The sequence below is a fragment of the Salarias fasciatus genome, chromosome 11 (assembly GCF_902148845.1).
Source record: "Salarias fasciatus chromosome 11, fSalaFa1.1, whole genome shotgun sequence".
NCBI classification, from domain to species: Eukaryota; Metazoa; Chordata; class Actinopteri; order Blenniiformes; family Blenniidae; genus Salarias; species Salarias fasciatus.
Window position 1 is genome coordinate 25,182,385 of NC_043755.1, and position 27,623 is coordinate 25,210,007.

The 27,623-nt window shown below is 43.6% G+C and overlaps 1 protein-coding gene across 1 annotated transcript; it reads left to right on the forward strand.

Moving 5' to 3' along the window:
• The first annotated feature begins 648 nt into the window (after positions 1-648).
• Positions 649-3,883, forward strand: LOC115396533 (homeodomain-interacting protein kinase 1-like). The gene is made up of 6 exons (XM_030102437.1): positions 649-801; positions 892-1,057; positions 1,221-1,352; positions 1,494-1,651; positions 3,012-3,190; positions 3,880-3,883. The coding sequence occupies exons 1-6, from the start codon at positions 649-651 to the stop codon at positions 3,881-3,883; spliced, it is 792 nt and encodes a 263-aa protein (XP_029958297.1).
• Positions 3,884-27,623: the final 23,740 nt, after the last annotated feature.

Here is a 27,623-nt window from a genome sequence, read left to right on the forward strand (position 1 = left end):
GCCATCGAGATCCGGAAACGCGCCCCCCAGACTGTGAACCGGGCGGAGGGGGCATATCAACTTTCTCACACCTGGGACACTGTGCTGAAGAAGTCGGACTGCAGATGGCGCTGTCATCCAACTGCACCCAGTAGGAAGCTGGTGCCAATTTCTGTATAAATCAGCTGACCAGACACGTCACAACAACATCACGTGACACTTCTGAGGAAGGCTGCAGGTTGACAGCCGAAACATGTAAAGGTAAGCAAGATCATCATTGGCCTGTTTATAAGAATCAAACATGAAGGGAGATGGAGAATTGAACCAACAACCTCGACTCTACCGGCTGAGCCACAGCCGCCCCAAACACTTGTTTCATATTCAGTCACATGTTTTTCTTCAACATAATTCACTTCAGCTTCAGTTTCATTTAGATTCAGCTGCTAATTCAGACGTTAGGTCTCAGTCAGGACTTCTCAGTCACAAATTCCCCGTTAGCTGAAAACAGACTTTTTTCTTCACTCTCATCAGTTGTTTTTTTGTGTGATAATCTTTTCTAACTGAGCCTAGAGCGACTTTAGCCTCAGTTTCATTTAGATTCTGGATGTTTCTATGTACTGAACTCTTCCCTTCACTCTGACCAACAGCACCTTGACCTCCATGAACACCATGTCCTCCTCCACCTCGGCGTACCGGGTGCAGGAGATCCTGGGCAGGGGCGGCTTCAGGACCGTCGCCCTCTGCAAGAAGAGGCCAACCAACCACCTGGTGGTTCTGAAGATGAGTAAAGGCGAGAAATCCATCGCTGCGTCTGAGAACGAGGTATCGTAGTAGAAAAATCCCTCACAGCTCACTTGGATTATCTCCAGAAACTCTGTGTCTAACATGAGATTTGATGTGATCTGGTTTCAGGCCACGTATCTCAGCAGGATGAGGGCGAAGGGCTCTCAGGACTCCAACATCGTCCGGTACATGGACTCCTTCATGGTGGATGATGTTCACTGTCTGGAGTTTGAGAGGCTGGATATCAGCCTCTCCCAGGACATTGAACATCATCGGCTCACAGTGAAGGAGATTCGTCCCGTCGTCCAGCAGGCTTGACCTTCTCATCATCACTAAAACTCCCATCATAACACACTTTTCATTTCAGAGTCAGAGGAATCATTGATCATTGATCCATGTGTGTGTTGAAATGTTTGGGGCAGGCAGGTGACTGTTGCTCTCGCTCTGTTTGCTTTCAGCTGGCCAAGGCTCGTGGTTTTCTGAAGCCGTCGGGGTCGTTCATGCTGACCTGAAGCCTGCGAACGTGATGCTCGTGGATCACGTTCTGCAGCCGCTCAGGGTCAAGCTGATCGACTTTGGTCTGGCTCACGGTGACCCTGAGCGGCGGACGGCTCACAGTCCTGGGACTCTTCGCTACAAGTAAGTAACCGGACTGCTGTGCAGATGTGGCCCAGCTGTCGGCACTGCCAGCTGACATCTCAGATTGTGAGTTCGGCTCATGTCTGACCAAGTCATGGTGACTAAAGTTAGTTTGTGTCCTCCTCAGATCTCCAGAAATGCTGCTGGGAGCCCCTACAGCCACGCCGTCGATACATGGGGTCTGGGCTGCATCGCAGCCGAGATGTGGCGTGGAACCAGCCTGTTCCAGGGACTCAGTGCGGCTCATATGGTCAGTATTACTTCGATGATCTAACGCAAATGTCCGTTTCATCCTCTTGGAGTTGCAGAAGTTGATTTTTATTGCAGCTTACCCTCACTGGTTTCAGCAGGTTAATGTATAAAAGTCAACTTCTGCTGATAAATATGAGAATCGACTGATCTTGAAATGAGAGCTTCTCGAAGTTGGAGAAAACATGAACACAAATAGTCTCTGCTCCGTCTTAAAGCTTGTGTCCGGAGTTTCCGTTCGTTTCCAATGTATGTATCATTTTTTAACAGAGCTTAAATGTGTCAGTCTGGTTCAATACTACAATATAATATTAGCATAAAGCAATATAAAAATGTATTTATGAGCCCTGCCTTCATCTCAGAGACCCCCATGTTATCCGAAAAAGCACCGGTCAGCGTCAGCCAATAGACTTCGAGCTTCCGCCTTGTCGCGCTGTCGATCAAAGTGGGCATGCAGCCAGAGAGCACAGCCACTCGCCCAGGCAGAGGAGAGTTAGCTCAGCAGCAGCCGCCCCGCTTACCTCGGATATATCCACTGTCTGCTGAACATCCACCGTAAACAGCTAAATGTAGTGGGCAGGAAATCCACAGTAAATTTAAGTTTATAGAAACTAATCCCCCCCTATTTTAATTTTTGTTTTAAACCAAAACCAGAACTGATCTAAGGCAGTCCCCCAAACATGTCAGTAGATGGCGCATGTGTCATTGAGGACCTCTTGAGAGGATGGATCGCTTCAGTTTTGGCTCAGTATTAAATGAGCACTTTTTGGAGCAACACCTTAACGTCTGTCATCCATCCTTTCGGTCCACAGTGCACCCTTGCCTGCGTGACCGTTTGCACCGGGTCCCAGATTCCCCTAGGTCTGGGGCCGGTAACATAAACATGTAGGATGCTGTAGGACTCGGAGGCTCTCATTTTCACCCGACAGATAATAGCGTGCACAATTAAAGGGGCGTGGCTTGGTCGCTCATGAAAGCAGAGGGAGGGCGGAACCTGAGACGTTGGATTAAAAAAAACCCTCTCTCTTTCAAAACTCCGGACACGAGCTTTAATGTATAAACCAGCATTGTGTTTTGTCCACAGTTGAGGGGTATCGGAACCAGCTCTGAAGGTACCGTTCATGATCTCTCTGTGAACAGTGTTGATCAGAGGAGATTGTTTTCTTTTCTGTGGATTTCCATCATCTACATGTGGACTCAATGAAATCTTTCCTGTCTTCAGTCAGCAGATGAGAGAAGGTGTGGTCCAGACCCCAGCAAGACTTTGGCTGAGCTTTTGGACGTGAGTGAAACCAACAGTTTTCCTGATTTGAACAACAAAGTTCATGTCTTTCCTGACTTGTTTCCTTCTGAACCTGCAGTTTTATGAAGAAACTCCACCAGAGTTCAAGGCGGCTGAAGAGTGTGACGTCTCGAGCTTCATGGATCTGGTCACTGAGATGCTCAGCATGAATCCTCGGGAGCGGATCACACCTTCAGACATCCTCCACCATCCCTTCCTGGAGCTCAGCCACCTGGACAGCAGCAGGCACAGCAGCTCGTAGGTGTCTCTCATAGGTTTGCTGCTTCATCAGTGTGCAGACAGTGGAGTTGTTGAACTAATGATTGACTGTCTTCCAGTGTCCAGAGGTCCAAACAGCTGATGAGGATCTGTCCTGACTGGCGTGTGGACGAGGAGGAAGATGCTTCTGACAGAGGGAAGAGCCTCTCTGGTCAGGAGTTGAGATCCGTTCCGTTAGATGGGAATTATTTCACATAAGCTTGATCAATACCCAACCCAAACATCTGTTTTGTTTTTTTTTTTTCTTTTTCAGAAGACGGCAGCAGTACAGTCAATACGACTGAGGACTGCCTGAGGAAGAGGAGGAGAGAAGAGACAGACAGAGAACCACAACCACGGACAGATCTCTCTCCACCAAAAAAAAGAAAGAAATCCTTCCAAACGGAGACAGAAAGAGAAACAATTTCCTCCCACCAAAGAAAAGAAGTCACTTCCTCCCATATCCACCAGCATGCCTGTGGAAAAGGAAGAGGAACGAGACAGAGACAGAGACAAACAGAGACATGCTCGTCCTCACCAAGGAAAAGAAAGCACTTCCTCCCAAATCCAGGAAAGTGTCTGTGGAAAAGGAAGAGATGATACAGAGACAGACACTGAGAAAGAGTTCATCGCATCCAAGAAGAGGAAGTAGAACCCTCTTCTAACCTCTTCTTGTGTTCTCTCCGCAGATAAGCCAACTCTTCTCCTATATCTTTGGCCAACTACGCCTCTCTCACCAATTATTCAGCAGTCAGCAGTGGTGGGAAAGTAATCTATTACTTTCACTGGCCAGTCTTGTGCACTCATTGACTATTACTTTTCATCCTAAAAAATGTTTGTGTTAGAAGTAGAAAATACCTTTGCAAGGGCGGCATTGTGACATGTCAGAATTGTATGTTTCTCACCTACTCACAATGAAGTTGACTATCCGGATGATGCGATTTATTTCCTCAAACTCTTGTTTTGACCCTCAGACCCATTATTTGGAAATCCTTCATTGAATCTATCATGTATAAAATCCAATGCACTGTTAAAAGATCATTTAAAAAGTGTATTTAATTATGACAGAACTGAATGAATCCTTAAAACAAGTTCATTATTTTTTTTAATGGACTGTTTGAAAAGATCGTTGGAGGCATTCTGTTGCTGTTTTAACAACAGTTGCCTCAGAAAGCAGTGTTAAAACCAGGGATTCAAGCTCAGTTTCATGTTCCTGAGGAACCTGCAGATCCTCATCTTTACTGGCTTTAAACAACCAGTAGAGGTCGAGTCTGAGTCCTCATGAGGAGAGTCCCCTGCTGGCTCTGACTCCTGGAGGTCATAAGGGGAGTTTCTGGCTGGTTTTGACTCCAGGAGGTCATGAGCGGAGTTGCTGGCTCGTTCAGATTCCAGGAGGCCATGAGGCTGGTTGTTGGCTGGTTTTGTCTTCAGGAGGTCATCATGAGGGGAGTCGGATGGTTTTCACTCCAGGAAGTCATGAGGGGAGTTGCTGGCTGCCTTTAACTCCACGAGGTAATGAGGGGAGTCGGATGGTTTTGAATCCAGGAGGTCATGAGAGGAGTCGCTGGCTGGTATTTGGCTTCAGGAGGTCATGAGGGGAATCGGATGGTGTTGACTCCAGGAGGTCAGACGGGGAGTTGTTGGCTGTTTTTAACTCCAGGAGGTCATGCGGGGAGTCTGCTGGTTGTGACAACAGGAGGTCGTTCGGGGAATTGTTGGCTGGTTTTGGCTTCAGGAGTTCATGAGGGGAGTCGGCTGGTTTTTACTCCAGGAGGTCATGAGCAGAGTTGTTGACTGGTTGTGGCTTCAGGAGGTCATGAGGGGAGTTGCTGTTTGGTTTTGACTCCAGGAGGTCACGAGGAGAGTCGCTGGCTAGTTTTGGTATCAGGAGGTCATGCGGGGAGTCAGATGGTTTTGACACCAGGAGGTCGTTCGGGGAATCGGGTGGTTTTGACTCCACGAGGTAATGAGGGGAGTCGGATGGCTTTTACTCCTTGGAGGTCATGCGATGAGTCAACTGGTTTTGAGTCCAGGCGGTCATGAGGGGATTCAGATGGTTTTGACTCCAGGAGGTCATGTGGGGAATCATTGGCCGGTTTTGACTGAAGGAGGTCATGAGGGGAGTGGGATGGTGTTGACCCCACAAGGTCGTGCAGGGAGTAGGATGGTTTTGACTCCTGGAGGTCATGCGGGGAGTCGGTGGCTGGTTTTGGCTTCAGGAGGTAATTCTGTTGCTGTTTTAACAACAGTTGCCTCAGAAAGCAGTGGCAAAACCAGGGATTTAAGCTCAGTTTCAAGTTCCTGAAGAACCTGCAGATCCTCATGTTCACTGGCTTGAAGCAACCAGTAGAGGTCGAGTCTGAGTCCTCATGAGGGGAGTCTGCTGGCTCTGACTCCTGGAGGTCATAAGGGGAGTCATTGACTGGTTTTGACCCCAGGAGGTCATCCGGGGAGTCAGCTGCTTTTGACTCCAAGAGGTCATTAGGGGGGTTGCCTGCTGGCTCTGACTCCAGGAGGTCATACGGAGAGTCGGCTGGTTTTGAGTCCAGGAGGTCATGAGGAGAGTCGCTGCCTGTTCCCGATGGAGCCTCCAGCAGTCACTCGGAGTTGTTTATCCTGGAAGAGGAAGCACAGTCAGTGAGTCCATCAGAGACAGCAGGGCAGTATTCCTGTGTGAGAAGACAATCAGACACTTACCAGGGTCTGCTGTGGAGGTCCTGATCCAGGTAGGACCTGGTGATGAAGGGGTGTTCCAGAGCTGCACGGGGAGTCATTCTCTGCTCCCCGTCCAGATGTAACATCCCCTTCAGAAGGTGGATGAAGGCCGTCCTGTCCTCCAGCTCCTCATCGTCCAGGTGTGGATAGATCTGGATTTAGAAACACAATCAGGTGAGTGGAACAGCTCTGCCACGGATCACAAACGGAGTGTCTGTTTACGCAATTACAAGTGAAATGCAAAACTTCTGTTGCATTTTAGATGTTTACAAGAAAACTGTCAAAATATTAAACTGAAACGCTGAATAGAAAAACATCCATCGTCTGCTTCAATGAACCACCTTAACACTTATTGTAATCATGAATTAATATCTCCTTTTTAAAATGGTCCAATACTCAAACTGATTTATTCTGACATCCAAATGTTCTGTAATTCCCCAAAACATCACAAATAAGTGTTTAAAGCATTTAAAGAGCTTCAAATGATTAAAAATGTATGAAATAGCTTGACATATTCCAGTCAGTGGCCAGAATATTTTCAGCAGTGAAGACATGTCACTGTATAAAACTCTGCCAGTGATGGTTGAGTGGCAGCATCTTTAAAGACCAGGATGTCTTGTAGAAGTGAATCAGAGAAAGTGAAGAAGACAGAAGCAGTGAAGCAGCAGAGAAGACTTACGTGAACGAGCTCATCCAAACTGCGGGGCTGCTGGAAGGACGAGTACCGCTCTCGAGCCGGTGTGGTGTTCACCACATCGTACTCTTCTGGTGTCTGCAGGAACAGAAATATCATGACAGCAGTTTTAGAAATATTCAAGCAGGGTGATTAAAGCAACTCCAGACAGAAACTCTGACATTCTTTCCCATCAGCCTCCAGTCTGAGCTGGCGTCAGCCTCCTCCTCCTCAGCAAAGAAAAACTTTGTGTCGCCTCCTGACCACAGCAGCTGGTCTGAAGGCTGACCCAGCAGCTCCACAACGCTCTTCACCTGCAGACAAAACACACACACACACACACACACACACACACACACACACACACACACACACACACACACACACGTCAGCTGAGGTTCTGACAAGGTGTCCATCCGTTTCAGGAAACATGTTAGAAGAACTAGACTCACCATCTGATGTTCACAATGGACCTGGAAGAGGTTGTCTGCCAGGTAGAGGTAGGCCAGGACACACGCCACCCCCCACACGTCGATGGCCTCGGCGTAGTCTAGGCCCAGGAAAACCTCTGGAGCCCTGAGGAGGAAACACAGGAGGTAAATCTGTGAAATCTGCTGGAGAACTGCAGGACTGATCGACATGGAGCCTGTGACGGACACAGGCAGTGTGGATGAAACCAGGATGTGAACCTACCTGTAGCCAATAGGCTGCAGCATCAGCCCAGGATGGACGCTGGAGGCTGGAATGGCTTCACCGAAATCGATGAGCTTGATCCCTGAGGGGCTGCCTCACTGCATCCACGAACATTACGTTGTCGGGCTTGATGTCGCCGTGCAGGATGCGCAAACCTCTCAGGGCGTCTAAAGCCACCAGGAGCTGCAGACAGAGCATGAGAGGACAGGTTAGAGAGGACCCACACAGTTCAATCTACTGATCATTAATAGATATCAATAAGACAAACCTGCTGGGCAATAACCCGTATCTCACTGGGACTGACCGGCTGGTACTGCCTCATCAAGAAGAAATCATATAGATTGATGTCTAGCATTTCAAACGCGAGACATCTTTGTCCCAGGCATTCAAAGTCCTCGTGGAACTTCAGCAGGTTGTGCTGGTCACAATCAAGGACCTGGAGGGTCTTTAAGATGGACAGCTAAGGAGACAGAAGAGGAAGATGTAGTCTGGATGATTCAAACAACCACCAACTGAACCTGGAACAAATTCTGAAGTGGACTAAATGTGAGCATGGACATGTTGACAGCTCCAAACATTTACCTCGTTCTTAATGTGCTGGTCCTTCTTCAAAACCTTCACAGCCACCGTGCCAAGGCTTTTCAGGTCACGGCACCTGAGCACCTTTCCAAAGCAGCCTTCACCGATTAGCTCCTGAATGGAGTAAACCATAAAGCATAAAAAGGCGAGGAGGGCAACTTTTGAGAAGACATTTTGGATGTATAGTTGATGCAGCTCACAACCAGTTTTTAAGCAATACATTATATATAAACTGCAGTTATGACTCAGCCAAATGTGATCCCACTATTAACACAATCTAAGAACTTCAGAGTAGTCCATGTTAAGTCATTCTATATGTACATAAAAAATATTTAAACATATTTGCCTTTGTAAACCTGATTATTATGTTATGAATTGTTATCGAAGGATATGTAATTTGTCAGCCTCATAAACCAGCCCCGCCCACTCCACATTTGGATTTAGTAGCTGGGGTGGACCACCCCAGCTACTAAATCCAAATGTGGATGTGGAGTGGGTGGGGCTGCTTCATGAGGCTAGTAATTTGTAACTCTGTAACCCCTTGAAAAAGAGGTTTTTAATCTCAACAGGACTTTCCTGGCTAAATAAAGGTTAAATAAATAAAAAAAATAAAATATATGTGGTATTAATTGTAATGATAGAAACCTTGAAAGAAAATTGATCTCGCTTTGCAAATAACACTGAAAAACTACATTATTTTTAAATTAAATGAAGATTGCAACTTGTGTACAAAATACAGAATCATTTTCGTATTCCCACTGAATTGACATTTGGTTAGAAAATATTCCGTATTAAAGGGAGGTTTTGAACTGATGCCAGAAGAAATGCATCCTAGGTTCTGAATAACCAAGACTGTCTTGATTAAAAGTCCATAATTCTAATGAAAGATTTGTTTTATATAACTTATAGGACAATGAAGACCCCGGCACCTACTTGACGAAGCGCCCTCTCTCCTGTCCAGTGCTGATTGTGAGTCCATGCAACGTTCTCCTGGCCGTGGGAGACGTGCCAGTGACGACGTTCCAAAAAGAGCAGGTCACCGAGGGTGCTTTATACCTCATGGTCTACTATTACGCTCTACACCTCACTTAACCCCAAGTGCATAGCCACACTGCTTTCCATCATACAAACGGAGGTCCTTCATGGCGCCACCCATGAGAAAGACCTCACACCAGTTACAAAAAGAGCCTGGCTGAATGGAAAGATTTTATTGGCAAATAGAGCAGAGCACCACTGTGATGGCGAGTTATTTGTGTTTGTAAATAACGAGCCACATGTTCAGACCCTGTTTTTTTTTTTCCCATTGATCAGAAAATTCACAATGTTATTTCATTCTCTGTTGTGCTGGGGTTTTTTTGTTGTTTTTTTATTACTGTGCAAAAAAAGCAAATTTTCAGTGATGTTCTATTCAAGTTATTAATAAAGTGTTGTTCTAAACGTGTTTTACATGGTGTTTATATGGTATAGTTATCTGAATGGGGTGTTAAGAATAATTTTTCAACTGCATTTTCAAACAATGGTATCTGAACTATTCAAAATTAACACTTTTTAATCTTGCTTCAGGCATTATGGAAAATGCATTTTTTCTCAACGTCAATTGGGGTAAAAGCAAATGTCTGTTTTTGAGTTAAAAACGCCTGCTTTTAAGCATAGCTGGTTTATCCTAAAATACAACTCTTCTGCCATAAAGTGACTAAATATAAGTATTTCCAGTTTAGTGTGATTAGACATTCAAGCTCAAAATGCTTAAAGGTGCATTAAGGAGTTTGCACGTTTTATGCGAAACAGCGCCCCCTGCAGGCCTTGGGCGTAATGCAGCTTAGTGAAAAACTCGTCCCTGTGGCTCGTGTGCACGAAAGAGGGGGACTTCGTCTTCGCTCGTTTAGTAGCTCAAGTAAGATTTAAGTTTCTTCTCCCTGGTGCAGTCTGTGTGGAGCTGTGGCAGTGCTAGAAGCCAGTCTGTTCTTACTTTCTGGAAGATCCTGCTCAGTTGTTGCTCACTAAGCATCTGGCGGAGTAATGGTGGACAAAACGAAACTGAACCAGCCGGAGCGTGCATTACGTCATTCCTTTCAAATTCTCCCCCAAAAAATTCTGGTGCCGGACCGGCACTGTGACTTTCAAGTGACAATTTAGCGCTGTTAGAGGTACTGGTAATGAATATGTCAGGGCACATTGTACACATCATTAAAAATGTGGAACATATTTATGGTGGAAAATAAGTATTTTTAAGGTTGTAAAACTCCTTAATGCACCTTTAAATGAATCATTGTAATCTTATTTCAACAACAAGGCAGTCTTAAATCTGGAGAAAGTGCCACATAATACAGCTCAAATTTAGTTTAATGTATCTCAAATGGAGAAGCTGAGACGAAAGTTATGAAATCAAAAATCTTTTTCTGAGTGAAAAAATACCTCTTTTTAGCATTTGTGACTTATTCTAAGATTCCAACCTCAAAAATTCTGATAAAATATGGCTTAAAGGGCCTGTATCATGCTTTTTTAGCTCGTCCAAACCCTATTATTGGCATTAACATGGTAATAATTTATTTTTGCCACTAAGGAAAAGTCATTTTGTGTGAAATAAAGGATTTTCGGAGGGTAATTCTGAAACGAATGATGATGCGAATCAGCAGCGTGCTGTTCAGAGGACAGTGCGTGTGTTGTCTGCGGGGTGGGGTGGGAGAAGAGTGGTGGGGAGGAGTTCAACTTTGTGACTTACTTAGCTTTGAAGAGTTTCAAACGAGCTGTTTTCTACCCGAAGGGAGGGGCTGCTGTAGAGAGCAGCAGACTGAAAGAGATTACTTAGACATGCGTGGATGAAGGCAAATAACATTTTGGGGGTGGTTTTTAAGGGAATTCAACTTTTGGGGCATGCTAAAAACCTTAAAAAAGTGGATTTTGCATGATATAGGTCCTTTAAAACAAGTTTTCACAGCTAATTTTAAGAGTTCATTATTCCGAATATCACATCTTATTCCAAGATATCTTACCAAGACAATTTTCACTTGTTCTATTGGCAGATTTTTTTCACTTATTTCAAGGTAAAAGTGCCTTGATATAGGTTTTTTTTTCTTGTTTTGAGAGGGGCATTTTTCCCAGTGAAAGCTTTTGTGATTTTTGAAGTGATGTCTGTTAAAAGGAATAAAACTGAATATGGCAGCACATAGGAAGTGTGTCAGTCAGTTCAAACATCACAGACATTCACGTGTTGCCAGCATCTTTGAATGTGTTGATCTCATTTCATCCTCCACTTCGAGTCTGTTGGAGATATACTGTCACTGCAAAAACAGCCCTACTAGAAATAAGCTAAACATTCTTAAATGTGGGCAAATTTTCTTGTTTTGAGCAAAAAAAAAAAAATCTGCCAATGGGGTAAGCAAAATTTACTTAAAAACTTCTTAAAACTAGGCTATAAATCTAGCCACTTTAAGACCATAATGTGTCTTAAAACTAGAAAAAAATCGTCCAAAATGTAAGAAAATTTGCTTATAACAAGCAAAGAAACTTTGTCATGTAAGAAATATTTACTTAAAATAAGTGTTCTGCTTTCTTGATGAAGCTGACTTTACGAATGTGTTACTTAATTTAAGAATTTCAATTTGTAGAAAAAAAAAGCTTGCAATATGACCCAACCAGGATGCGAATCCACAACATCCCAGTTGTGAGGCAGATGCTCTACCACAAAGCCATCACTCTGGTTCCTTGTAGTATGATACTAAAAACAAACTACTTTTCCTTAAATTAAGTCACAAGAAGCCTTGTTCATTTATTCATTTTTTATTCAAGCAAATCAGGACAGCTGGGAGCTTGACATCACTCCAGTCCAACAACTGCGTAATAAATCCAACTAAGACTCTCAAGAAGTGCGTTTTCCAACTATTCAACATAGTAACACATAATGCTGTCACTGCTGAAAATGCATGTTCCAGATATTTTAACAGGATACAACACTGCAACTCTCAAAAAGTGTGTCTTCCATTATTCTAGCAACATAACAATCGTATAACATTCCAGCTGCCAGTGTCAAAAAGGATTCCAGCACCATTTATATATCTGCTGGTTTGGAAAGTATCTCAGAAGAACTCAGTGGAAATGACACCAACAAACATGTGACTGACATTTGACTGACTTTTTTTGAAACATCTTCATCGCATAGAGAAGGAAAAAAGAAAAGAAAAGCTCACTCAATGAATGATTTCCACTCAGCAAGGGCTTTTTTGTAGGAGGGGGTTAGTGTCTAAGTGGCATACGAGGGGGTACCGGAAAGTTCCCGGACTGTGTTTATAAAATAAAAACAAGAATGATTTCAGATTTCTGGTCACTCAATCTCGCTACAGCATGTTCTTGTGCAGATCTCTGCAAAGTATCATCTCACAAAGTTACACAGAGAAAGCACAAACAGCGCTGACGTCAACACAGCGGGACCGCTTCTTCGGAAAAGCACAAAATGGTGGAACACATCACTAAACGCGATCAGCGCGCAAGCATCCGATTTTGTTTTTTGCTTGGAAAAACTGCATCGGAAACACTCACCATGGTCCAAGGAGGCGTATAAAGATGATGCCCTGGGGAGAACGCAGGTTTTTGAATGGCATGGGCGCTTTAAAAGGAGCGAAATGTCCACTGAAGACCAGCCCCGCTCCGGACGACCCGCATCCTCACGCACGCAGGAAAAGATCCGCGAGGTGGAAGCCGTGGTCCTGGCTGACAGGCAAAGGATGATCGGGGAGGTTTCCACCTTGACGGGGGTTCCGTGGAGTTCCTGTCAGGAGATCCTGTCCCAGGATTTGGGCTTGCGGCGGGTCGCAGCGAAGATGTTTCTGCGCGTCCTCACTCCGGAGCAGAAGGCGGCCAGCGTGGATGTGTGCCGGGAAATCCTCCAGCACGTTGAAGAGGATCCTGGGCTGCTGGGCAAAGTCATCACGGCGGATGAGACCTGGCATCACGCCTACGATCCCGAGACGAAGCAGCAGTCGAGCCAGTGGCGACACCCGGACTCCCCTCGGCTGAAAAAAGCGCGCCAGTCCCGGTCAGCGGTAAAAGCCATGCTGATCTGCTTTTTCGACGCAACAGGGGTCGTCCACAGTGAGTTTGTGCGGCCTGGGCAGTCTGTTAACCAGGACCACTACATCCAGGTCCTGAGGCGGCTCCGAGAAGCAGTGAGGCAGAAGCGTCCGGAGCTTTGGCGGGATGGCGAGTGGTGGCTGCACCATGATAACGCGCCGGCGCACTGAGTCCTGCGCGTAATGCAGTTCCTGGCGAAAAACGGGATGATCCTGCTGCCTCATCCGCCCTATTCGCCGGACTTAGCCCCGTGTGACTTTTTTCTCTTCCCAAGAATGAAGAAAGAGCTGCAGGGGCGGAGATTTGAGGACGTCGAGGAGGTTAAACAAAAATCGAAAGACGCACTGCACGGCATCATTACGCACGAGTTTTCAAACGCCTTTGAAAGCTGGAAAACACGGATGGAACGGTGTATTCAAACCAGCAGGGATTACTTTGAAGGTGACAGCTTTGAATAATTGTTAAAATAAAACAAATGAAAAGTTATGACCAGTGTCCGTTTTTTTTTCCAGTACCCCCTCGTATAGGGCTCATTCCACTTCTACAGATTGCCACAATGTTAGCACTCTTGGCATTTGGTTGTTTGGCACCTTTTATCATCCTCCAGCATTCACTTCCATTGACACTTTGTTTTCCGACTTGCTTTTAAAAGTTCAGATTTTAGATCTGACTTTAAGATGAGTGTACATCAGGTTATGGTTCTGTTCAAAATGTGACATGTGAAGCTTGTTGTCAGTGTTGACAGTGAATAAAACAGATGAATTCAGACTTTAATCGTGTGAATGCCTGAGGCATTCACACGATTACATTCCTCTTCTGACTTCTTAAGCCGTTTTTTGGCACGCTTCTCCTCCTACAAATTTTGTCCAATTTGAACCATTCAGATATCAAAATGTGCAGCTTTTTAAGGACATTCTGGCTATGTTCTGGCTTTTTAACATCTCTTAAACTTTTTGAAATATTTCAACTTTTGTGCAACTTTTTTCCCCATGTTAACGGATGGAGATTTTTTCAAACTTTGGAACCTTATAACTTCTTCAAATCTTAACCGATTTTAACCATTCAACTTTTAAAATATTCAACTTTTTAAACTCTTTCTTCAACCTTTTTTAAACTTTTTCAACTTTGTTCAACTTTTTCAAATATTTCAACTTTTTAAAATTATTTTTAACATTGAAGTCAATGGGAAAACCCTTCAACGGACCTTTGAACTCCTTCAACTTTGACCCCTTACAACTTTGTCATACTTTGACGTAGACACTTCATTTTACTTGCAAAATGTAGGCATTTTTGTCCTCTATTTAGGTATGTTATATCATGTCCACATCTTTTACCAAATTCAAACTGTGAGCCTTCAAGTACGGAGAGCATTTCAGCCGTTTTTGGAGTTTACAATGGGTGTGTATTGGAAAAGCTAGAGTGGGAGAAAGGAATTTAGAGTGCGGGAGGGTCTGGATTTAAACCAAAAAAATAATTCTTTTCTCGTCCCCCTGGCCACATTTCTGGCTCAATCTACACAATTACCTCTCTAAACGTAGCCACTTTTCTTGTGACCTGTACAATTGAGTCACTTGGTCTCTATCTCAAACGGTTCTCTCTCCAGCTGCATTTCTGTGAGGAGAGCGCAGGATTTTCTCCCATCCGCTCCAATGCATTTTGGAGAGAGATTTTCTCACTCAAATCCAAAACTTCTCTCATGTTCGCACCATCACGGTGGCTGAATGGATGATTCTACAGACATGATTCCTGCACCATTAAATTCATGAAAGGCTTCTGAATCTGATTGTGCAAAAATCTTTTTCAATGTCACCTCTGGGTTCTCGAGGAATGACATTTTCTCAACCATGCGCACTCCATAAGAACTGCTGGTTCACTGTCATGGCTGCTGTGCAGCTGGTCTCCAGAGCAACAGACACACCTGTTGTGCTGCTGCTGCTTGATTAGTCTGGATTTTTCCATTAAGACTGGAGCTCTATTGATCCTCTGTTACTCTGACACTGACTCTGCTGCTTCTTCAACTTTCTTAAAGTTTTTTCAACTTTTTGCAACATTTTTGAACTTTTTCAATCTTTTTCAACTTTTTCAACTTTATACAGCGTTTTTCAACTTTTTCAATCATTTTCAACCTTTTTCAACTTTTTGCAACGTTTTTGAACTTTTTCAACGATTTTCAACTTTTTGCAGTGTTTTCAAACTTTTTCAACCTTTTTCAACTTTTTCAACTTTATGCAGCGTTTTTCAACTTTTTCAATGATTTTCAACTTTTTACAGTGTTTTCAAACTTTTTCAACTTTTTGCAGTGTTTTCATTCTTTTTCAATGTTTTTCAATGTTTTTCAACTTTTTGCAGCGTTTTCAACCTTTTTCAACTGTTTTCAACTTTTTGCAGTGTTTTCAACCTTTTTCAACTATTTGCAGTGTTTTCAACCTTTTTCAACATTTTGCAGCGTTTTCAAACTTTTTCAACTTTTTTCAACTTTTTGCAGTGTTTTCAAACTTTTTCAACCTTATTCAACTTTTTCAACTTTATGCAGCGTTTTTCAACTTTTTCAATGATTTTCAACTTTTTACAGTGTTTTCAAACTTTTTCAACCTTTTTCAACTTTTTGCAGTGTTTTCATTCTTTTTCAATGTTTTTCAATGTTTTTCAACTTTTTGCAGCGTTTTCAACCTTTTTCAACTGTTTTCAACTTTTTGCAGTGTTTTCAACCTTTTTCAACTATTTGCAGTGTTTTCAACCTTTTTCAACATTTTGCAGCGTTTTCAAACTTTTTCAACTTTTTTCAAGTTTTTGCAGCGTTTTTCAACCTTTTTCAACCTTATTCAACTGTTTTCAACTTTTTGCAGTGTTTTCAAACTTTTCATCATTTTTACAGTGTTTTCAAACTTTTTCAGGTTTTTTCAACTCATTGCAGTGTTTTCAACATTTTCAACCTTATTCAACTGTTTTCAACTTTTTGCAGTGTTTTCAAACTTTTCATCATTTTTACAGTGTTTTCAACCTTTTTCAATGTTTTTCAACTTTTTGCAGTGTTTTAAAACTTTTTCAACCTTTCTCAACTGTTTTCAACTTGTTGCAGCGTTTTAAACCTTTCTCAAATTTTTTCAACTTTTTCCAGTGTTTTCAACCTTTTTTAAAACTTTTTCAACTTTTTGCAGCGTTTTCACCTTTTTCAAGGTTCTTCAACTTTTTGCAGTGTTTTCAAAGGTTTTCAACCTTTTTCAACTCTTTGCAGTGTTTTCAACCTTTCTTCTTGAACTTCTTCTGCATTACAGTTTAGCATTTTCAGCTCAGCATTCACACTTGCAGTTTCTTCAGGAACTGCAAATTTTTCTAGTTGCTGTAGTTTCTTGAATTGAGAAATTGTGCAATTTGTCTTTCTCTTAAAATAGCAAAAAAAAAAATCTTGTTCCCGTGCCGGGATTTCATGTATACCATTGTTGTAGCTTATTAATTCTAGGTCAATATTAGCTGTAGTATCTTATTGAGAAAATGTTTGATATATTTTCTTAAAATAAGAATAATTTTCTCAAACAAAACTTGCTTGTCAAGATTATTTGACTTTTTAGACAAAAAATAAGAATAATTTCCCTGAATTAAGACTTTTTTACTTTCTCAGAAATCCTTTTTTTGCAGTGGTATTTTTGAATAAATCAATTTCACATTCAAATAATGTCATTTTCTGGCTTTGGGAAAAAAAACGATTTTGACATGAAAAGGAATATAATGTGTATTGAGGTATTTGTAGAAAAAGCAGGACTTGAACACACACTGATACAAATCTTTAAATCCTAGAAAAGCAATATAAATAGTCACATATACACTGCCCATATGAAGTGGATGTGCTTGTGGTCAGAGCCGGCCCGTGGCATAGGCAGTATAGGCAGATGCTGAGGGCGCCGTCCATTAGGGGGCGCCAGCGCTGCCGTGCCTACAGCACAAATGGGAAAGAAGAAGGGCGAACTGGGTGGCTGCCTCGGGCGCATGGGGCGCAGCTGACAGGAGGGGGCGCATGCGAGTGCGAGGTGGCGGCTGCAGTCCTCCCCCCTGGCACAATCCAGGTCATCCAAGACCCTTGCTGAACAGGGAGCACATCAGGCACCGGAGAGGCCATTCCAACATCTCATGATAGATTTCATTGAACTTACTCCATGTGAGGGAAAGGAGTTTTGTCCCGTCATGGTGGACATGCTTTGAAAGTGGGTTGAAAAATTTCCCTCAAAACACAAACAAATATCTCCTCAGTCGCTAAAGCACTGCTAACTGACATCATTCCCAGATGGGGGATCTGGGAAAGACTGTCATCTGATAATGGGACACCACCTTCCTGATGTACGAGGGTTTGACCTCGTGCAACACTGCAGTTACCACCCTTGATAAGGTGGCGAAGTGGAAAGAGAAAATGGTACACTAAAAGGTAAGCTGGCTAAATGTTGTCACGAAACACAAGTTCCTTGGACAAAATGTTTAGCCATCGTGTTGATGTACATTTGCATGCTACTTATACCAAGACACGGTCTTTCACCTTTTGTATGGGCGGCCACTAAACACAGGTATAGGTCCTCCAGGGCCTCAAATGGATTCCACGCTGTGTGAGAATGATCTCTGAAATTACTGTCTACAACTGACCTTTCCTCTCTCTCATATCAGGAAGCAATTAGCACCGGTCTCCCACAGGCAGCTGACAGACATCTACACTCCTTCGAGCGATGTGACTTGGTGCTGACAAAGAACTTCCAGAGGAAGACCTGGTGACAGCAGTGTTGGCTTGGACCTTACCAAGTGCCTCTCACCGAGCACACCGCTGTGAAGATTGCTGAGAGTGCCGAGTGGGAACATGTATCACAGCGCAAGGTCAGTCCACAACCTGACGACTGGCCAAAGGTGGGGAGTACATCACACAATTCCCCTCCTATGAAGAAACACACTTTGATGAACACTGTTAGCTGCAGAGTGGTCGGGTGCTGGTAACCGACACTCTAGGTCATTGAAGAGCGAGCTATAGGTCACAGACATACCAGCTGGTCTCATCTCCACACACACTCAAGCAGAAGAAGAGGTGCCGGAAAAAAGAATGATTGGTGAAAGAAACACATCATTCCACCTTGTCACCATAGAGTGGCCCCACTGATGGCATCCGTTTAGAAAGCTAGGAATGTGGCTTGACAGGAGCTTCAGTATGTCTATTTGTAACAGCCTTGATCGTTGTTCTTCCCATTCTGTGGTACGAACTGTGGCCGATCTGTGAAGGACGGATCTGTGTTCTCACCCCTTCATCCGGGGAGGGAGCGGCGAGGCGCCGCGGGGGTCCAGCCGAGGGCGGGCTGTTCCAGCCGCGGGGGGGTCGGGAGATCGGTGACAATATTAAATACTGGCTATTTCCAGTCAAACATGAAGCCATAATCATGAAAGCATAATGACAGGGTGACACGCTGCGCTCTTGTCAGCTGATATTTGGAGCCGCATGGAGCTTATTCACACTGTAAAGAGACCCTATAGAACAGGATGCAGAAAAATACGAGTGGAGCGAAAAGCAGAGGAAAGAGTGAAAACCCAGAGAAGAAAAAAAGGAAATTAATCTCAACCAAATGTGTGTGAATGGCACCCAGTTTGATGAAATAGAAATGATCCATTGAGCTTTCAGTTTTTGAGTTCAGGTGAAACTACATTTATTTTGAATAGAAATGACAAAAAATATATATTTAAAAAACTGCTTAATAATTAGGAATGTAATAACTGCAATCAAAATGGCATTTTTAATGGGAAGAAAACATAAATACAAGACGAAAAACAGTAAATTACAAGAAAAGACCATGACAGAAAAAATATCCTTTTCAAGCTTTAAATAATAATTACTTATATTATTAATCATTTCAATGATTTGCCTTTTAAGTATAAAAACCTGGATATCAGGAGGTCAGTATATCTTCAGTTTGTCTTGAATACTACGGCTCTTTAAAGGTTTTCAGGAAAACATCAAGGCTGGTGGTGCAGAAACACTGAGGTCCAGAGCAGCAACCTGGGTTTTCAGCGTCAGCGCTAATTCTCAGCACCACGCTTCTCCCTGCGTTCTTACGCCATGCGAGCCGCTCACGACTCCTCCTGGTTGGACTTTCTGAGCCCAGTTGGCCTCCGACGGACTCTGTTTGGTTGTGTGGGCGATCTGATCAGATGAAACACTGATTTATTTTGTTTATCTAAAGCTGACATTTAATTCTAAGGTTGCACTCAGAAATCAATGTTACAACGGGGAATAACTTAGTAGCTTAGATTGTAAATTGTGGGTTTTCGCATATGTTTTAAATGCAGGTCATTTTTCCCATCTTACATATGATCCATCGTAAGTAGAATAAAATCATTACTCTGTATTGAAATTCTATTTTGTAGACTCTTTAAATGATTGTTTTCCTTTGTGACAGGGTTAGTACTGACAGGGGTTTTAATGCATGTTTCAATTGCGTAACTGCATGAACTAATCGATCTATTGTGTTTGAAGTTGTAGTTTTCAACAAGATGTTTCATGGAAGTATTATTCCCCACTGCCCCTGAAGGCAACAGACACACTCACCAGCCCCAAGCAGCCATCAAACAACAAGCAACAGGTGTCGCTCTGGAGGCCAAAAGGAAGAAACCAGAAGCAGAGAGAGACACTCAGACCATGTTTACACACAAAAAAATTACTGTTCTGCTTTTGAAAAAAATATTATTTTCCAAAAACCCACAAAAAAAAACTGGTTAATAGCTACTATTAGCGTCCCAGACCTACAGGAGGCAGTGACACAGGTCAGGGAAATGGACTGGCAGGGGTCTATCTTGGGCATGTGCTTGAATTTTTTAGGTATTGTATACTTTTACTTGTTTTACTGCAATAAATGTGTAAATGGATGTTGCTCTTAGGATTGTTTCTGAGGTCTTATTTCTACTGCCAGTGCAATGGGGCACAATTCTAATTCTAATTCTTTGTCCTTTTGTGTCACAGATTGGATCTACTTTTAGATGAAGTAAGCATATAAACACATGCGCATTCAAATATTTGGACATGGGATACAGCCCTCATTTATCTGAGAAAAAAAAAACTGATTTGTATCACTGTATATGATGTCTGGTTACTTCGGCGATCTAACAGCTTGAGAAAACACTGTTCATCAGTCTCCTCTGAGTCTGGTTCTGCAGGTTTCTTCCTGTTGAAAGACTGTTTCTTTTTGTTTCTGTTCTTTCTGTTTCCTTTTCTCCCTCTCCTCTCTTAGCTGATGTGGAATTGTCGGTTTTTCTCTGTAAAGGTGATTTGAAGTGACTCTGCTGTATTTAGAGCAACAGAAATACAACTGAATAGAATTAATTAACATGTAAAATTGAGAAACTTTGTGCTTTAATGAAGTCGCCATAATGTTTACCAGTTATCTACTTATTGTTTTTTTTTTTTTTTTGTATGATTTCCTTAAACTTTAAAGACAGATTACCTAAAACCCCAATAACCTCATTCACTAGTTTGCCATTTGACTTGATTTCTGTCCCCCGAATCGCTCAAATCACTTCTCTGAAGGGGCAGAAGTTGTGGTCAGCTCTCCTTTCAGAGGCGATTGACTGGAACAATCCTCCTTTTTTTCCCTTTTGTTTTTTTCTGTCCACCCCCTCTCTCCTCTTCCTCCTCCTCCTCCTCCTCTTCATCGCCCCTCTGGCTGTATCTCATCTCTGCCTGTCCGCGGCGTACACCTGAATTAAACATGGCTTCATATATTGTAAGAGGCGATTGCACCGGCCGGTCGATAGGCTTTTAATCCCTTTCCTGCTCTCCTCTCATCTCCATTCTGCCGTTTTCGTCTCCCAGCTAAACGCACAGCCTCTCATCTGGGCGTCCTTCAAGCCTTCTCTTTTGCACCGCCCGGGCCGGATCAGCACGGCCCTCCTTTGGTTCTGTCCCGGCCTCACGCCGTCTCCCTGCTGCTGGGCGTCCCTCTGCTGTCCGGAGGAAGCTCTTCTGTGGTGCTCTCCTAATCGGCCTGTGTGCGTGTGTGTGTGTGTGTGTGTGTGTGTGCTATCTGATCCAGCGTGTGGTTTCAGTCTAAAAGCTCTTCGGCAGGCTCACAATTGACCCGCAGTCCTTCTGCTTCCTGGACTCCCGTGTTTACTCGCCGTGTTTACAGCCGATCTCCGGAGCCGCCACCTGACTCGCTGCTGCAGCTAATCAAACACCCCCCTGGCCTTTCTTTTTATATCAAAGTTAGAATAAATAACCCTCATTTCCCCGGTGTGTGTTGTATAATGGTTGATGCGGATGCAGTCTCACTGTAGCAAAGGCTAATAACTTTCTACTTACCGGGCGGGTGACTGAAAAGGTTTCTGTCAACCTTTCTACTTAATGAAAACACTCCATGAAGAATTATGTTCACACTTTGAAAACACTCTAGGTTTGATGTATAAAAAATGGAAAGCCCTGCTGCAAAGACACTGTGCAGAGCACAAACAGACCAAATGCCAACACAGCCATTCTTCGCGTCTGCTGTGTTAAAGTGAAGGTCTGAGACATTTGGGGAAAGGCAGAATTTATCGCAAACAAGTCAACAGTTCACTCCTGCAGACAGCTTTCCTGTAATACAGCAGTCCTACACCTTGTATTTACTGCGAGAGATGCAGATCAAACAATGAGACTTCAGTGGGAGGGAGTTAGCGGGTTCTCCACAAGCTGATCAGCCTCTGGATCACATCCAGGCTGCAGCACCGTGTCTGAATCGGCCAAACTGGGGAAGTGATTCAACCGTTTTCAAATCTGCAGCAACATTTTTTCAATTCAGAGTCCCTTCCTGAACAATGTTTAGTTCTGCACTTTTTTAGTATCGATGGTGTGCAGGCCGTTTGCGTGTAGAAAGTGGGAGGCGGAGTTTAGCGTCATCAGCATGGTGTGTGACCTCTAAACAGTTTTCCAGCTAATCTGGCTTTTTGTTTCTGGTTAAACCGTCCGCTATGGTTTCCATGCGGGTTTGTGTAAATTATGTTTTTTGAAAACGTAAAGGTGAAAATAATTAACCGTGGTCACAGACGTGGGAGCAGGCTGGACAGACTGGTCAGGAATGTCATCTTATCGTATGTCACCAAATATCGTATGTAAACCAAAAAAAAGTATTGTGAGACAACAGGACCTGAAGGGATGAAACGTTAAAGCAACGCACTGGAGAAAGGACAAACCGCACACTCCACTCCATCAAGTCAATCTCGTCACCTGTTGCCTTTTACTTGCTCTGCTTGGACCAGTAATAAATCAACCATAAACAAAGCGCTTTATCAACGCTGTGCTGCCTTTCTGTTGTGCTTGAGGCCTTCGGGGTGTTCTGGTGGTTTAGTTCCAACCATTCGAACAAGAACTTGGTGCAAGAAGCACAGCCAATAAGTAAGTAAGTAAGTAAGTAAAGTTTATTTATATAGCACCTTTCACAGACACAAAGTCACAAGGTGCTTCACAGCATACATAAATAAAACAACAATTAAATACACATACATAAATAAGCAGCACTAAAAATGTGATCAAAACAGGCCCGAAAAACTAAGCAAATGCTTGAGAGAATAAAAAAGTTTTAAGTTGTGACTTAAAAGTGTCAACAGTCACAACTGATCGAAGAGAGAGCGGGAGATCGTTCCAGAGCCTGGGAGCAACGGCCTGGAATGATCGGGCTCCTCTGGTCTTGAAGCGGGTACGCGGCACCTTTAAGAGATTCTGGTCCGCAGACCTTAAAGCCCTCACAGGGGAGTAGGGTCTGAAAGTCTGAAAGTCTCATGCATGCAGAGTGATCAGCCTGAGCCCGGTTGTACTTCAAATCATACATAAAAAAACTGAAGCCAACAATGGCTGTGACTGAGAAGTGGGTCGACGAACAGCACACTGTTGCTGCACGTCCAGTTTGACAGTTAAACACTGAGCAGAGGTCAGGGCTGATGTATCACAACCGCCCACAAAGACCACATGAGTCACCGCAGCATGGAGCAGAGGAAGACTGTAACCTGGTCAGGTAAATGAGACCACACAGTCGGCCAGACCCTTCATTAGCCGAGGGAAGAACTGGAGGCAGGATGCTTTAACGACAGAAGGCGGTCCAGTGGAGGTTTGTTGTGAATGCCCACAGAGGGTACTCTGCATCACTTGACCCTGACATCTGTATAAATTACACCTTAATGATTGCACTGGGGGTAAACACAGAGGTGGCCGTGCACACGGATGATTCATAACTGTGAAACTACACACTAATGAATCATTAATTGTTTTTTTCTGTCATACAGTCTCAAGCACAACACCTCTTTATTCCACCTAGCCGTCGTTGGAGACCCAAACCTCCGCAATTACCTGTTGGCAGTGGCCTCCTTCAGCAGGGTCCTGCAGGCGAGAAAGATCGAGAGAAAGAAAGAATGAAGATAATGGATAGATAATAGCTTGACGACGTTGAGAAAGCATTAAAGAAGATGGCTTGGCCCCAAAGTCCGCCAATGCCAATCAAGTAAAGCTGTGGAATTTCCTACAGCAGTAGTTTGGCAGTGGAGGAGCACAGAGCAAACAGGGGATGACTAAGTTTAACATGCTCTGAGATTGTCAAATTTAGATTTACCTATGTCAGAAAAAACTGGAAACGTCTCGAGCTCAGAGCAGAAACAGTTCTGTGAGTATGCATGCCTTTAGCTTCACGGTAATGTTTTAGGAATTCAGAGATCTGACAGGGAAATTCCTCTCATTCAGGGTTGTGAGGCTGAAGAATTCCTTGTGCTGGAGGAAGTAGCCATGGAGGCCTCACCTCGTCGTCTTCAGGATTCGGAGGATGTGCTTTTGACTGACTGGTGTTGGACACAGCAGGGCTGTTTTAGAGGCTCACTGGAGCTGAACCGTCTTCTCATCGAGTCAACGGTAGGCAAATATGTTTAAATGTCATGACTCGAGAGCAGATATGTAATCAGACTCCAGGAGTTCAGCAAGGCAATATACCCGGCTGTTGACAGACTCAAACAGAGGCAGAATGAAATGACTGCTTGGAGTTTGAGCTGTTGAACTAAACTCTTTCTCGGATGCGGTGTGCAGAAACCTCACCTGTCTGCTGCGTCAACTCAACCTCAACTGATCCCAGGTCTGATTCTCTGACCTCCAGGCTTCCACCGCCCCTAAACCAACCACATCAACTATTCTAAAGGTGTTTAACAGACTTCCAAGATGGGCGTTACTCATTTTGGTGCAAAGCTGCTCCCTTTAATCACAAAGCTCATGTGCAATCATTGGAAAATGTGATTTACTCAGAGTTGTGTAGATTTGCTTTGAATGGAGTCGATGCATGCAATGAATGGAGGGATGGATGGAGGGATGGATGTGTAGAATGATGCAATGTATGTAGATCTTTAAAGAAACCAGTTCACTGTCCGATAATATATTTTGAATCAAGGTAAAATAAAATGATATGGTCTTGTAAATCAACAATTGTGACAAGCAATCTGTTTTTCTGCTATTGCCATTGTTGTGCAGAGTGATACAAATATATCTACACTTGAACTTGTCAGTTTAAGGAATGATCCCTGTGTGAAAAGATTGATTTTTTTCAGCGTGCTGTGGATTTGTAGTATGTTCAAGTTGTTACTGTTCCTTTGAAGTGCCAAAGCAAAGCAGAAAGCAAGGCGAACTTCAAGGACGGTTGAGATTTCAATACAGCTGTGACGTGTAGCTATAAGCACATTTTCAACGTTTTTTTTTTTCCAGAGGCTGTAGAAAGCATATTTTCATTTCCACTCAGAGCATGCTCCCACACAAAAAAAAGCTTTTCCACATTTCTTGACATATTTACTTTTTCCACCTTGCCGTATAGTGACCATCTGCATTGCTGCAGCCTGTCCCTCCATTACTCTTTACTATAGGTGTTATCAGAGACGTAATCTTTAGTTTTCCGTGGTATAATAGAGGAAATCAGCGGTTTCCACCTCCTCACACTGCAGAAGGACCCACATCATTAGTGTGAACACAGTCTGACTGCTTTCCTTCATGTGAGAAACCGTCTCGGGGGAGCCGCTTGGAGAAGGTCGGTCTGGAACAAAAGTGGAGAAATGGAAATGCCAAAGTTGGTGTGAGCTAACGACATGCTCTCAGCTCCGTGTCCTGCCAAATCCATCAGGAGACCCTTCTCACTGTCATTCCAGAATGTGTGTGAATGTGTCAAGGTCAGTTAATTATAAACCTGAAAAAAGGAGAAAAACTGATTCCTCACATATGAGGATGAGGAGAAGGGCACACCGCTAACAGCATCCCTTCCTTTATTCCTTCCACCTCCTCCTTTGAACCTTCTCCCACCTCTCTTCTATTACCGCCGCTCTCTCCCCGCCGCTCCTCATCCCGGCTGCTCGGTATTGTCGCCGGTGGACAAAAGCGAGGGCTGTGCGGCTGATCCGCTCTGGTATTTAGAAAGCTGACGTCAGATGCACAGCAGTGGCCCGCTGTCTCATTAAGATGGAACCGGCTGTTAGGCTTGAACCTCCGCCGGAGAGGAGCAGCAGTAATTGGTAATCAGAGCGGGATGGGGCAGGCCGAGGCTTGCTGGCTGTGTGACCTCTCCGTGCTGCTTGATGTCAATGTATGTCGACAGCTACACCTGGCTATGGAGCGCGAGTGAACATTGAGCTCGACAAGTGTCAGGCCGTGCAGCGACACACGCCTCGGTCTGGGTGAAGGATCGCAAAGATCCACGGTGGGGAGAACATGTTGTTCTGTGAAATTACAAAGACAAGCTTAACAGCCATAAAACACACTTCCTCTGAAGGTTGAGAGTAATATGAACAGTCTCAGGTGGATTTGCTTCTTCCGATCATTTTGTTGAAGGAAACTGAAGATACAGGTCACACAGGACGATCAGAACTGGACCAGAGCAGGTCTGAGGACTCAGAATTTGGTGTAAATACCGTGTTTTCTCAGATCCATCCTGCCCGGAGGAGATTTAAAGTCTACTTCAGGATTGTTTCTGGTCATGTTGATGGTCAAGGTTTCCAACACCCTCTTTCTTCTACAACGCACAAGAACTTCTGGCTGGAATTGGGATGAGCGAGTACACTTCTGTCTGTATCTGTATGTGTTCACCCATCCAAATGATTTGCGTCCATTCTGTTGTTGGGGTGGCTAAACAGGAAGTGGGCGTGGTTTAACTGGAAATGGTGTGGGGCAGAAGTTGATACACTATTTCAAGTCTGTAATTGATATGGATTGCTCTGAAGTTGCTATTAATTGTTTATTTGAAAACTATTTACAGGACACTCTCAAAGTACAAGTTTTTTTTCATTTTAGCCAGAACATGAATATTTTCAAAGTTATATAAATGATTATTTATTCACACAACAGCCTCAGAACTAAGATTTGAATGTTTTTGGTCATAATAGTAAAGGAACTATTTACTAAACAAGGGTTTTTTTTTTATGAGTCAGAACATCAATATTTTTAAGTGTATGAATTAAAGCTCGTGTCCGGAGTTTTGAAAGAGAGAGGTTTTTTTTTTTAATCCAACGTCTCAGGTTCCGCCCTTTAATTGTGCACGCTATTCTCTGTCGGGTGAAAATGAGAGCCTCTGAGTCCTACAGCATCCTCCATGTTGAGCTGTTTACGGTGGATGTTCAGCAGACAGTGGATATATCCGAGGTAAGCGGGGCGACTGCTGCGTTGCTAACTCTCCTCTGCTGGGCGAGCGCCGTGCTCTCTGGCTGCTCCACACTTTGATTGACAACACGAGAATGAGGAAGCTCGAAATCTATTGGCTGAAGCTGACCGGTGCTTTTTCGGATAACATGGGGGTCTATGAGACGAAGGCGGAGCTCATAAATAAATTTTTATATTGCTTTATGCTAATATTATATTGTAGTATCGAACCAGACTGACACATTTAAGCTCTGTTGAAAAATGATACATACGTTGGAAACGAACGGAAACTCCGGACACCAGCTTTAAAGGTGCATTAAGGAGTTTGCATGTTTTATGCGAAACAGCGCCCCCTGCAGGCCTTGGGCATAATGCAGCTTAGTGAAAAACTCGTGCCTGTAGCTTCCATGCATGGAAGAGGGGAACTCCTTCCTCGCTCGTTTAGTAGCGCTCGAGTAAGATTTAAGTTTCTTTTACCTGGTGGAGTCTGTGTGGAGCTGTGGCAGTGCTGGAAGCCAGTCTGTTCTTACTTTCTGGAAGATCCTGCTCAGTTGTTGCTCACTAAGCATCTGGCGGAGTAATGGCGGACAAAGCGAAACTTCAGGAAATCAGGTCAGCCGGAGCGCGCATTACGTCATTGCTTTCAAATTCTCCCCAAAAAAATTCTGGTGCCGGACCGGCACTGCAACTTTAAAGTGACAATTTAGCGCTGTTAGAGGTACTTGCAATGACAATGTCAGGGCACATTGTACACATAATTAAAAATGTGTAACATATTTATGGTGGAAAATAAGTATTTTTAAGGTTGTAAAACTCCTTAATGCTCCTTTAAGGAAAATGTTTTTTGTATTAAATCCGAACTTTGATATTTTAAGCGCATGAATGTATAGAATGCATGGAGTAAGAGAACGAGCAATTCTTATGAACTGACTTTCTGCAACCAGCCAAATAAATGGCAAGTGCAGCTTTAAAAAAAAAAACAAAAAAACAAAAAAAACCAGACGGGAGCGGAGGCAGCGACCGAAGTGAGACGAGTCGTTTACAGCTCTGTCCTGTCAAATGCACTCTGT